This window comes from Hypanus sabinus, chromosome 15 (assembly GCF_030144855.1).
Source record: "Hypanus sabinus isolate sHypSab1 chromosome 15, sHypSab1.hap1, whole genome shotgun sequence".
Taxonomy (NCBI): Eukaryota; Metazoa; Chordata; class Chondrichthyes; order Myliobatiformes; family Dasyatidae; genus Hypanus; species Hypanus sabinus.
The window spans coordinates 66398414-66412974 of record NC_082720.1 but is presented as its reverse complement, the minus strand read 5'-3'; the positions used below and the strand labels follow the sequence as shown (position 1 = coordinate 66412974).

The following is a 14561-nucleotide window of genomic DNA, read 5'->3' as shown; positions in this document are numbered from 1 at the left end:
TTGTCTCATTTTTACTTGACTTGACCTGATCCCTGTCCCCAAGCCTTGTGTCCAGCTTGTCACTGTACTGGACCAGGGCCTGAATTTTTAGCTGGTCCGGCTGCCAGCCACTCTCCCATCAATACAATTCCTTGGAAGACCTTTCCAGCCTGGAGACCATCCTCCAACCATCCTGTCTAGTGGCTGCACTCACCTGGGAAATTGAGGCCATAGTGAAAGAGGCTCGATGGGCTGAATCTAACCCTGGCAACGAACCTGCCAATTGCCTTTTCGGGTCCAATTCCATTCCATCTCAGGTTCTCCAGAGAAACATGTCTCATTTCGCCTGCCATCCTGGGAGTGATCAGACACTGTCTGTTCTGAAAAGACACTTTTGGTGGCCTTCCATGGACACTGTTACCCGTTTCTTTGTCTCTGCATGTTCCGTCTGTGCCCTTGGAAAAGCCTCCCACCGGCCACCTGCTGGATTACTTTGTCCCCTACCTGTCCCTAGTTGTTCTTGATCTCACATAGTACTGGATTTTGTCACGGGATTACCCCTTTCACATGGGACCACTGCTGTACTCACTGTGGTGGACCGTTTTTCCAAGACTGTGCACTTAGTAGCCCTCCCTAACTCCCCCCAGCTCGGGAGACCACAGACCTCCTCGTCCACCACGTCTTCCGCATTCATGGAATTCTTTCGGACATTATCTCCGACCGGGGCCCCCAATTCATATCGCAAGTCTGGAGATCCTTGTGCCGAGCCTTGGGTGCCTCAGTTAATCTGTCGTCCGGCTTTCATCCACAGACAAATGGGCAAACGGAACGCATGAACCGGGATTTGGAGGCGGCACTACGTTGCATAACAGCCAACAACCCATCTACCTGGAGCAACCACCTCGCGTGGGTAGAATACGCCCACAACACTGGTGAGCACCTCCACCGGAAGATCTCCTTTTGAATGCTCTCGGTTGCCAACTCCTGCTGTTTCCCGATCAGGAAGAGGATATTGCGGTGCCTTCTGTTTAGGCCCATATCCGCCAGTGCCGTCAGGTCTGGGAAGACACACATACGGCCCTGCTCCGATCAGCTCAGCTGACAGCAACTGGAGGACTGTCGATCGCCATCGGACTCCTGCACCTGAATATCGATCTGGGCGGAAGGTGTGGCTCTCGTCTACAGATGTTCCTCTCAAGAACGAGCCCAAGAAGCTCGCCCCTTGCATCCTGGGATCTTTTGAGATTGAGAGTATTATCAAACCCACGGCGGTTTGACTCAAACTGCCTAAATCTATGTACATCCATCCTACATTTCACGTTTCCCAATTAGAACTGGCTTCCGTCAGTCCCTTGTCCCCTCCTCCCGCCCGGATGATCGACGACCACTCAGTGTACACTGTCCATTGGTTACTGGATGTGCACTGTTGGGGCAGGGGCCTCCGGTACCTGGTTGAGTGGGAAGGATACACCCTGAGGAGTGTTCCTGGATTTCCCGCTCCTTCATCCTGGACCTTTCCCTCATCCGTGACTTCCATCAGAACCATCCAGACAAGCCTGGGTGCTCACCTGGAGGCTCCCATTGAGAGGGGGGATATTGTCATGGTCCCATCTGGCTGTCCCCCATCTCACTCCTATCTCCTTGATTATGTCAATTCCAGTTATTAGATATCTAATTGTTGCTAGTTTTCACTTAATTACAGCACACCTGCTTTCCATCAGATACTGCAGGATAAGGACTCTGGTGTCATAACCAGGGGTTTGTAGTTTATTGGTCAATTCTCATGTGTTGATCTCGTTTCCCAATCACCTAAGACCATTAGTTCTAAGTTCAGCTCCAGTCTCTAGATATTCTACAAAAACCTCGTGTCCAGGTTAAGATTCCCTTGGTTATCTGTTCCATATTCATGACTGTGCAAGCACCTATCAACACTATTTCTGTGTCTGTGTCCAGCACTTGGGATCACCCCCCCAGTCACTCCATGTAACAGCAGGAATATGCAAATCTGATAAGAAGTACACACCGCTAAACTTAAGTGAGAGGACAACCCCGAAAAATGAAAAAATTATCATGACAGAAGAAGTTCAACAAAGGAAGAGCTTAACAACCTATGGAAGACAGCCTCATGATCTGAGCAAACTAGATGTTGACAAGGAAGCGTTGAATGCTGGTGCAGCGTTGCAGACACTTTCCCAGAAACAGAAGGTCTCCTTGTGGCAATCCAGGACCAGGTGGTTAACACAAAAATAATTATCAACAATGCATATAAATGGTCCAACAAATTCCAGACGATAAATGCAGAATGTAGATAATTTTGGGACACCTCGAATAGCAACTCTCAATAGATATGATTAAATATTCTAGTTTCAGCCAGATACAGCTAAAACCACAACTTCTTCAAAGAACAGTACATTAACAAAGATGTCTTAATGCAATTAAATGAATTATCGCTGCTTATGACTGACTGAATGTAGTCCAAATACCAATTATGGATATACTTATTGCGAATTCTACATAGGAAATATGGCTGCTGGTCAGGGAAACAAGTGCACTTAAGGAAACAAGGTATTAAATTCCCAGTACCGACTATCTTGCTGGCAAATGTGCAGTTTCTGGTGAATAAAATCAATTATTTCGGAGCCAGGGTGCGAAATCAGAGGGGCATTAGGACCGCGTGTGTCTTTTACTTCACAAAATAATGATGAACCCTTCCTTTCCGGATACAACAGTTCAGATCAGCGGGGTTACTACACACCAAGTCTCTCAAAATCTGAGGCGGAGGAGTATGCCCAGTGACTAGTGGTGTTCCACAGGGTCAGTTTTGGGATCACTTCATTTTATGCTGTATATAAATGATTTAGAAGATGGAATGGATGGCTTTGCCGCCAACTTTGCAGATGGTACGAAGATTGGTGGAGGAGCAGGTTGTGTTAAGGAATCAGGTAGGATGGAGCAGGTAAGATAGATTAGGAGAATGGACAAGAAAGTGGCAAAAGAAATACAAAGTTGGAACATCCACGGGCATACACTTTGGTTGTAGAAATAAATGTGCAAACTATTTTCTGAACTGGGAAAAGTCTCAGGAATCTGAAATGCAGAGGGACTTGGGAGTCCTTGTGCAGAACACCCTGAAGATTAAGTTGCAGGTTCAGTTGGTAGTGAGGAAGGAAAATGCCATTTTAGCATTCATTTCAAGAGGTCTAGAATAAAAGACTATACAAGAATGCAATACAACATAATAATAATAGAATACAAGGATGTAATGCTGAGGCTTTATAAGGCACTAGTGAGACCTCACCTTGTGTATTGTGAACAGTTTTGGGCCCCTCATGTTAGAAAAGATTTGCTGGCATTGGAGAGGGTCCAGAGGGGGTTCACAAGGATGATTCCAGGAATGAAAGGGTTATCATATGAGGAACATTTGATGGCTCATGGTTTGTACTCACTGGAGTTCAGAAGGATGAGGGGGTATCTCATTGAAACCTTTTGAATGTTAAAAGGCCTAGACAGAGTAGATGTGGTAAGGATGTTTCCCATAGACGGAGATTCCAGGACAAGAGAGCACAGCCTCAAGATAGAAGGGCGTCCTTTCAAAGCAGAGATATTTAGAACTCAAAACAATTAGAAAAATAGGAGGCTGTGGGGAACCCTAGGTAATTTCTAAAGTAAGTACATGTTCAGCACAGCATTGTGGGCCGAAGGGCCTGTAATGCACTGTGTGTTTTCTATTTCTAGATGAGAAATTTCTTCAGCCAAGTGGTGGTGAATGTGTAGCCACATGCAGCTGTGGAGGCCAGGTGGTTGGGTGTATTTAAGGCAGAGATTGATAGGTTCTTGATTGGACATGACATCAAAGGTTATGGGCAGAAGGCTGGGAACTGGCATTGAGGAGGAGATAGAAAAAAGATTCAGCCATGATTGAATGGCAGAGCAGGCTTGATGGGCCATATGGCCTAAATATGCTCCTATGTCATGGTCTTATGATCAACTCCTCTTGGTGCACAAATATACCAGTGCTGTCCTAATTCTGCTCAGCAGACCTGGAATATCTTGCAGCTACGTGCTGTTCATTTTGCCAATCATGGGAATTTCCAGAATCATTTTAGCAGCTATATGCATTCCACCTCAGGCCAATGTCAATCAACCTTTGGATGATCTGACCTTTGGGATCAACACGCACAAAACAGTGAATCCTAACACATTCACCATCATTTTATGGAATCTTCACTAGTCCAGTCTGAAAAAAATCACTAAGCCATCATAATCAAAAGATCACTTGCAATACCAGAGGAAACAACACACTGGACCTTCGTTTCTCCACTACCAAGAATGCCTACCATACTATTCCATGCCCTCACTTTGGGAAGTCTGATCACCTGGCTGTACTTCTTCTCTCTGAGTAAAGGGAGTGACTGCAGACTCCAGCAACAGTAGTGAGGACCAAGAAGGAATGGACAAGGTAAGCACAAGAGTGCTTCCAGGATTGCTTTGAATCAGTGGTCTGGACCATATTCAGGGATTCATCTTCAAATCTGGATGAGTATGTTGTAGTTCTTACTAACTTCATTTAAACTGGTGTGGATGTACAGACCTACTGTACATTCCCAAACAAAAAGCTGTGGATGAATCAGGAGGCACGTTGTCTGCTGAAGGCTAGATCTGTGGCATTCAAGGACCTTGTCCCGGGTCTGTAACAGAAAACCAGGTGTGACTTGTGAAGGGCTATTTCAAGGATGAAAATACAATTTCAAACAATGTTGGATGTGACATTGGATGTAGGCAACTCTGGCAGGGTGTGCAAGAAATCACTTCCTATAAAGTGAAACCCAATAGCATGAATGGCAGCAATGCCTCACTACGGGATGAACTCAAGGCCTTCTATGCTGTCTTTGAACAGGAAAATATAACAACAGCTGTAGAGAAACCTGCTGCAACTTATGACCCATTGATCACTGTTGCAGAGGCGGATGTTTTTAAAGAGCTATCTTTAAAGAGAGTGAACCCTTGTAAGGCAGAAGGTCCCAATGGAGTACCTGGTAAGGCACTGAAAAACTCTGCCAACCAACTGGCAGGAATATTCAAGGACATTTTCAACCTCTCACTGCTATGGGCAGATGTTTTCACTTGCTTCAAAAAGGCAATAATGAGAGCTACCTTAATGACTATCACCTGGTAGCACTCACATTTACAGTGATGAAATGATTTGAGAGGTTGGTTATGACTAGACTGAACTCCCACCTCAGCAAGGATATGGACCCATTGCAATTTGCCTATAACCACAATAGGTCAACAGCAGATGCAATCTCAATGGCTCTTCACACGGCTTTAGTCCGCCTGGACAACACAAACTCATATGTCAGGATGCTGCTTATCGACTATAGCTCTGCATATAATGCCATAATTCCTACAATCCTGATTCAGAAATGACAGAAGCTGAGCCTCTGTTTGCGATTTTATCCTCAACTTCCTAACCGGAAGAGTACAATCTGTGCGGATTGGTGATAACATATCCTCCTCGCTAATGATCAACACTGGCGCACCTCACGGGTGTGTGCTTAACCCACTGCTCTACGCTCTCTATACCCATGACTGTGTGCTTAGGCATAGCACAAATGCCATCTATAAATTTGTTGATGATACAACCGTTGTTGGTACAATCTCAGGTGGTGACAAGAAAGTGTACAGGGGTGAGATATGCCAACTAATGGAATGGTGCCACAGCAACAACCTGGCACTCAATATCAGTAAGACAAAATAACTGACTGTTGACTTCAAGAAGGGTAAGACACAGGATCACATGCCTATCCTCATAGAGGGATCAGAAGTGGAGAAAGTGAACAGAGTCAAGTTCCTGTGTGTCAAGATCTCTGGTCCCAACATATCGATGCTATTATAAAGAAGGCAAGACAGTGACTACACTTTATTAGGAGTTTGAAGAGATTTGGTATGTCAACAAATACACTCAAAAACTTCTATAGATGTACCAAAGTGAATGACCATGCACTTTCCAACAAAAATATAAAAATAGTTAGATAGATAGATAGATAGATAGATAGATAGATAGATAGACAGATAGATAGATAGATAGATAGATAGATAGATAGATAGATAGATAGATAGATAGATAAATAAGCAAGCAAGCAAGCAAACAAACAAATGCTGAGAACATGAATTGTATGGTCCTTGAAATGTGTACAGAATAGAGATATAATGGTTTTCCTTGTATTTACATTGTTGAGCAGTTACAATCTCCCTGAATGGGGATGAATCACTTCCTCCCCGTCTTCATTATTTTCTTGGTGATTGGAAAATGCAAAAACAACCCTTTCTGCCAAAGATGAACTTTGGGCTGATGGCAGAAAGAGGCAACAGATTCCGATCCTGAGATTCTGATTCTGATTCTGATTCTGAGGCAACAGATTCTGATTGAGAGCAGCAAGTCAATAGCCTCCCGTTATCAACAAATCTCATTGTCTGTACAAGGCAGTGAGGACGTTTGCACCAGCTTTTGTTGGATCAAGCCCAGTTTGATTCCTGGTCATCGATCTTTTCACCATCAAAACATGCAGACCTGGATCAGGGAATGGAAATAGATTCAGTAGATTTTCTCCAATGTATGATCTAATAAGACCATAAGACAAAGGAGCATAACTAAGCCATTCAGACCATCGAGTCCGCTCTGCCATTTCATCTTGCCTTCATGTCCATTCCTGTTCCTGACTGAGGAGAACCTGTGGGTGGTGTGTTGTGTGCTAGTGGGATAGAAACAACACAAATATGACCTTTCATAGCAGACTCCTTCTCCTATATGCTATGACCAAAGTTGTGCTTAACACTGCAACAGAGGTTTGACTCAGTTTTCCGCAGTTTGCTCCAGATAAGTTAAGATACAAACCTATATGTCTGGATGGGTAGGATCCAGATCCTACCCTGCATCTGGTTACATTGTTTCTCACTTTTCTTGTCAGGACCAGTTGCCTTCCAAAACTCAGTCTCAGGATGGATTGGGAATATCAGAAGTTATCTTTAAAGTGGATGAAGATACTAATAAATGCATCTTTTGTTCCTCAAGTGTGGATAATTCAGGGAAGAGATAAACTTGAACTCGCAAATATCAATTTCATTCCTTTATGGAATCATGCATTTCCTGAGGAAACATTTTCTCTGATTTACCAACTCACTCATTTGAGATCTCCCTGCAAAATTTAATGTAGCAAGGGTCAAACTTCAAAGCAAATTGATAACCAATGTATGTACTGTATATGTCCCTATATATTAACTGACATTCAATTCCTTGTGACCATTCACCGTAGACACAAGAAACACAACAGAATCAATGGTGAACTACACACAAGCACAGAATGACGAACAACTGAAGTGCAAAAGGTGACAACTGTGTCAATACAAAGAGAAAACAAAAAAAAACTAACCAATAAATTAATAATGAAAAAATGAGTTGTCGAGGCCTAGAAAGTAAGTTGTAGAATTAATTCAGAGTTGAGATAAGAGAGTTCATCATTCACTGTACAAGACCATGATGTTCGTGGGTATTTAAAAGTTCCTAAACCTGATGATGTACAACCTAAGACTACAGTCTCTCCATTCCAATGGCAGTCGTGAATAGAGAGCATGGTCTAGATGGTGGGGTTTGAGGCAAATAGCATCTAAAATTATTTTGTGCTCTTTAACTTCCCATATTTGAGCCCTGCTTTCTTTTCATTTTATATCAAAGCTGAGCAGCATTGAGCAACAGTGATATCCACGTCCTAAACTAGAAGGGAAGAGGAAGTTCACTGCTATGTTGTTTCACAAGAGATAGCATCAGTGCCTGTGCAGAGTGAGACCAGGGACCACAGCTTATTGTGTGTCTCTGTACTTGGACCTTTGCTGCTAAATCTCCGTGGTTCACCACATCTCTCTTCCCACAATATAGGCAGACTCACTTCAGTGAAAAGATTGGTTTAAAGAGAACGTAAAAACTGGTCGCTCATATCTTTTGATCTTTTAGTTGAGTAGTTCTTCTGAGCAATTCGAAATGCTTTAAATTAAGCAATGAACATATAAAAGCAGAACTTACTGTAAACACTCAGCATCTGTGGAAAGAAGAAGACAGTAGGTTGTGACAGTAAACCTTTGTCCTAAAATATCAATTGTTTCTCTTTCTTGACTTTCAGAACATTGTAAATATTTTCTGTTTTTACATTAGTTTGCTATATTGCTTTATCTGCTTTTCTTGAGTGCATCAATAACTTTAGCAACTGCCACTTACAATGAAACAGTTTTAGGCCATAAGACCATTAGACATGGGAGTAGAATTAGGCCATTTGGCCCATCGGGTCTGCTCTGCCATATCATCTTGGCTGATGTATTTTCCCTGTCAACCACATTCTCCTGCAAAAAGAAATTCCTCCTCATCTCCATTCTAAATCAATATCTCTTTATTCGGAGATTGGGCCTTCTAGTCCTAGACTCCCTCACAATAGGATTCATCCAATCCATATCCACTCTGTCTAGACTTTTTAACATTTGATAAGTTTCAATGAGATACTCCTCAGTCTTCAAAGTTCTAGGAGGTGCAAGCCCAGCACTGTCCAACACTCTGGAATCATGTTTGTGAACCTCTTTTGTCCATTCTCCAAAGTCACAAATCCTATCATAGATAAAAGACCCACAGCTCTTCACAATACTCAAAGTGAAGCCTCACCAGTGCCTTATATAGCTTCAGCATTACATCATTGTGTTTATATTCCAGTCTTCTCAAAACTAATACTAACTTTTGATTTGCCTTCCTTACCAACAGCTCAAATTGCAAGTTAACTTTTAGGGAATCCTGCAGGAAGACTCCCAAGTCCCTTTGCACCTCATAATTTTGAATTTTCTTCCCATTCAGAAAATACTCTGTTTTAATTCCTTCTGACCACATGCATGGCCATACACCTCCTGAAGCTGTATTCCATTTGACACTTCTTAGCCTATTCTCCTAATCTGTCACACAATGTCATACCAACCAATCTCTAATTGTGCCAAGATTTCATCCACCTTATTCCGGATGCTATATGTATTTAAATACAGAATCTTCAATCCTGTATTCTTTGCTCTTTTGAATTTCGCTAAATTTGTTATACAACTTAACTCTTTGGTCTGTCTGTATTTGTACCCAATCTTTGGCTTGTCCTTCCTAACATTCGTTTTACACCCATCATCAACTTATAAACCTGCTGGCTCATTTGCAATATTGGCTGCCTGTTTACTTTCCTGACAGTCACCCAGGTACCTGACTCCTGCAAATTAGGGGTGACTATCTCTCTGAGGCTCCTATCAATTACCTCCTCAGTTTCCTGTATGAGACAAAGATCATCAATTTGCTGCTCCAGTTTCTTAAACAAGTTCTCTGAGGATCTGAAGTTCGATGCACCTGGTGCAGATGTGATTATCCAGGATGATGGAATTCCCACATTCCCATATTTCTCAAAAAGAACACAACACAGCCCCTAGGGCCATCTTCAATGCTCTAACTATTTACCAAGAAATGAGGAATGGAGAATGGAGAAGAATAAACTTCCAGTTAAGTCCCTTGCCAAAACTTAATAAAACTATGGTGGAAACTATGGAGTGTCTGCATCTGTGCCATCTGTCCCACACCCTCGCCACTTCCATTATTGTTTGCTCTTGTCAGATTTACACTGTCATTCTCCTCTCAACATTGATAAATACAGTATAACGTTTAATCCTTAGGTCAATTTACCATACCAATTGGTGTGTAAGGATTTGACAGTACTGTTTTCCAGAAATAGACAGAAAGAGCTTGACTCCATGTGAGCTCCAAAGCAAAAGCTTTCATTTGGAGAATGAGGGTAGATTTGCGTGATAAGTTTCAACACAAGAAATTCTACAGATGCTGGAAATCCAAAGCAACACAAACAAAATGCCAGAGGGACTCAGCAGGTCAGGCAGCATCCAAGGAAATGAACAAACAGTCAACGTTTCAGGCCAAGGCCATTAGGACTGGAAAGGAATGGGAAAGCTTGTAGAATAAACTGATGTGTGGTGGGGGGGGGGAGGGAAGGAGGGTAGCAGGAAGGTGAAATCAGGAAGATAGGGAAGGTAAAAGGCTGGAGAGAAAGGAATGTGATAGGAGAGTAGAGTGGACCACAGGAAAAGGGAAGTAGAAGGGGAACCAAGGGGAAGTGACTGGCAGGTGAGAAGAGGCAAGAGGCCAGAGTGGGAAATGGATGAAGAGGGGAGAAGGAGGGAATTTTTTTTAACTGGATGGAGAAATTGATATTCGCGCCATCATATTGGAGACTATCCAGATGGAATGTAACATGTTGCGCCTCCACCATTCCTCCTGACCTTCCTCTCTCTGAGATAAGATGTTCTGACCTCAGCAAAGGCCTTTCCTTTGTCCCCCTTCACCCCACTCAATGACGCTGGTGTTGCCGCAATACTGAGCTCTTCTTCCGCCTCCTCTATCTCTTCGTCAAGAGTTCCCCATCCCAAATGGATGAACCCTTCACCTAACTACAATCCTAATCCTGTTCTTGGATACCCCGCTCTTTTTCTCTAACTGCCCTGGTTCATTTAATTTTGATTTGCCGATGAGACATCAACCAATTCAAATTCAACACTCCTCTCTCCTCATCCAACACTTTACCTTAGAACGCACTGCACACCAATCCCAAATGTACTATAAAACCAATCGACAGAGGGGGTACTGTTGTGGCTTGGCAAACCGAGTCTACATTCTGAAGCCAGGTTACAACTATCAGACACTTCTTCTTACCTACCCTTGAAGAGGACCCCATTCTGGAAAAGTGACTCCATCAACTCTGTAGAACTCACATCCACTGCCACCAAACTCATTGCTTACTTACCCCACACTGCTCGCTTCTACCTACTACCCTAAATCCACAAACCCAATGATACAGGTAGGCCCTTGTCCCTGCTTGCTCCTGCCCCACTGAATATGTGTCCTCATATTCCAACTCCATTTTATCCCCCCGGTTCACTCCCTTCACCTAGCTCCATGACTCTTTCCATTCTCTCACTCTCCTCATTAACTTTGAATTCCTGGGTCCTGACAACCTCATTTGCACCATGGATGTCCAATCCCTATAGACTTCCATGTCCCATCAAGGAGATCTTAAAGCTTTTCACCTCTGTCTTAATAAAACAACTGAACATTTCCCTTCCACCACCACACTACTCTGACTGTTAGAACTGATCCTCACCCATGACAATTTTCCTTCAGCTCCATCATTTTCTGCAGGCTCGAGGGTAAGCCATGGGCACACACATAAGGCCCAGCTATGCCAGACTTTTCGTTGACTAAGTCGAAGAGTCCACGATCCAAGCCTTCCCTGGTAATGCTCTCCACTTCTCCTTCTGCTACACTGACCACTGTAATGCTGCTGCTTCATGCACCCATGCCGAGCTTCCCTGCTCTATAATTCACTTGGTCCATTTCTGACATTCCTCTACTTTCACAATCTGTCTGCATCGCTGGAAACAAACTGTCAACTGACACCTTTATAAACCTCCCAATACCCACGGTTAACTTGTGTACATCTCTTCCCGCCCTATCTCCTATAAAAATGCTATTCCCTTTTCTCAGTTCCTTTGACTCCATCTGTTCCCAGGGGGAGGCTTTCCTTTCCGGATATCAAAGATGTCCTCCTTCTTCACATACTCTCCCATTGTTTTCAGAAAGGGCCAATTAACTGTTAGATGAGACTAGTACTGCTGGAGCTGGCACTGATCTGTCCAGAGCCCAGGTCTACACTTGTCATTTTATTGCATGTGGTCACAAGCTTGCAGGATGAAAACTTGTATATTCATTAACTGGATGTAAATCAGCTGCTAAATTCATTTCAAAAGGCAAAACTGACATTAGGCACCGGGCAGACTGTTGGTAAGGCTTATGTGCTTTAACCATCATCAGATCTCCCGGAGAGGTTTGAAATGAGGATTGCACAAGAGTTGTTGAGTAAAAGGTTTTGAAATTCATGTCAACAATGATGAAAGACAAATAATGGATGTCCATGTAAGCATGGACAGAATCACAGAGCCGTGAGAGTATAGCAGAGAAACAGGCCCTTCAGCCCATCTAGCCCATGAATGATATGAAGATCTTGCTGTTCTTTGCTTTTCTTATTGCTTTCATGTCAATGGAGAATGCAGGATTCCAGTTAGCTGTTGCAGAAACCAGGTGACACTGTTGCCATATCATCTTATTTATGGTGGGACCATGAGTCTACAGTGAACCAGCAGAGAAAGGCGTCAGTATCTGAGAGCATCAACAGGCATCTCTTCACTACAGCCAATCTATTCTGGATATCAGTAAGTGTCTTTTGTTGTTAGAGCCTCACATTTTCATTGAATTAGAAAAAATTACTTTATATCTCTCAAGTACACTGTCAATGTTAGATAATAAGAGAAGCATGCGACCCCACTGCCCACATCCTCACAACTTCCTGCTCTGATCTGGTCCGTTTGCCATTTGGCTGGTTCATTAGATTTTCTGATCATGTCGACTGTCAGTGGGTGTTTGTTGGGATTTACTGCAGCTCATTCCAGTACATGATGTTACCGTGTAGATGTGATCAACACATGGGCAGACTCAAGAATATAATAATTTCTCTGACTTCATATCCTTAGTTACATCAATTTGATTAGTTCCTGACCAATGCAAGTTATAACATTTTGGGACAATTTAAACACATGTGCTGTTCTTTACTACTCTCACAACTGAAAGAAGAACCAAAACAATGCTGTAACTTTCTTTGGAAATGAAATGTGTAATCTTCATCTATATTATGACAGGAAGAAGGTGTGTCTCTGAACAGTTACAGTTTACAACTGGACTGAGCAAAATACTCAGTTTTTCTTTCCTTCAGACTCAGAGGTGTTAAAACATTGACTAAATCCACTCTAGATTTACTTCAGGTCATTTCAGGAGTCTCGATCTACATGTTTCAGAATTTGTTTCACTCTTGACAGGGAAAGGGATGGAACCTGTGAAATGAAGTTTCAAATTAGCTGCAGCAAAATGTCTTCTCTTCTGATATTCAGTTTATTTGTTTCGCTCCCTCAGTCTGGTTTCACCCAAAGTAAGTACTTTAGCTCACTGATTAGTCACTGTTGTTATCTGCATTTTCAGTGCTTGTACATATCAGGTGGGACTGTGGATGTGGTCTGTCTGGACTTTTAGCTGTTCCTTCAGTAAAGATGTATACAAGAAGTTAAAAGAAAACAATTCAGATGGTATTGGGTGTAACATGGAGATGTGCACCAAGGATATTCCAACAATTGAGCTGCTGTGTGTATATTGTTCAACAAAACAGGTGAAACAGACTGGATTGGAATTATTCAGTGGTTAAAAGAGTGCAAGATGATCTTACCAAAACATACAAAATTCTGGGGTGTCTAGAGTCAGACCAAGAAAAGTAAAAAAAAAAGATCTTTTTCGTATACTAGTGATTGTTCAGGATTTTCAGTTGTATGGAGCTGTGTACACTGTGTCAGAACAAGTACAGGGATCAATAGCATTCTGGATGTTCAAGGAATTATGGAATATGGGGTCAGTAAAAGAAAGTGGTGCTGAAGATCAGTTCAGACATGATCTTGTTGAATGATTTAGCAGGAATGATGGGCTGAATGGCCTACTGAAGCTTCAATTCCTTATATTATTATATACTGTGCAAAAAGGCTCTTGACCAAAATGGGATAACTGCACGCAATTATGAGGGGTGATTGATAAGTTTGTGGCCTATGGTAGGCGTCAATTTTAGAAAACCTGGCACTTTTATTTTTCAACATAGTCCCCTTCTACATGTATAGACTTAGTCCAGTGGTCGTGGAGCATACAGATCCCTTCTTTGTAGAAGTGCTCCATAGCAGGGGTGACTGATAAGTTTGTGGCCTAAGGTAGAAGGAGATGAGTTATACAGCTCTCGCTGACTTCTGCGAAGAAGGGATCCATTTGCTCCATGATCACTGGACTAATTGTGTAAATGTAGGAAAAATAAATGTGCTAGGTTTTCTAAAATTGACTCTTTCCACCTTAGGCCACGAACTTATCAATCAGCCCTCGCAAGTACTCTTTTGCCTTGTTACTTCATGCTCATTATTTATTGCTATTTATTTATAACTTCATTTGCACAGTTTGTCGTCCATTGATCCTGCTTCCAGTTACTGTTCTATAGATTTGCTATGAATACGCACAGAAAAAGAATCTCTGTGCTGCATGTGGTGACATGTATGTACTCTGATAATATATTTCACTTTGAGCTTTGATTTTCTTGAAGTCATGCACTGTTTATTCAGAAAACAAATGTGTTTTTTTTTGTCTGCAACACCACACCTTACAATTTGTGTAAATATGCTTCCAGCTTCCACAACAAAAGCAGTATCTCAACAACTTTCCCAGGAATTCTACAGTTGTCCAACTTGTTTTCCAGTCTTGTTATGTCTCTGTACTCCATAACTTTAATGATTCACCTATTTCAAAGACTGAATAATTTGACATGTGACACATATCTGAAAGTGTCAAAAATATGGAATTTTTGCAGTTACTGTTTTCA

The 14561-nt window shown here is 42.3% G+C and overlaps 1 protein-coding gene across 1 annotated transcript in view; it reads left to right on the top strand.

Annotated features, from left to right (window-relative positions):
• The first annotated feature begins 2848 nt into the window (after positions 1-2848).
• LOC132405260 (uncharacterized) overlaps positions 2849-14561 on the top strand; it is a 30477-nt gene continuing 18764 nt past the window's right edge. The window contains exon 1 of the mRNA XM_059989942.1: positions 2849-2935. Coding sequence (XP_059845925.1) covers positions 2849-2935 — 87 coding nt within the window. The remainder of the gene's footprint in view (positions 2936-14561) is intronic.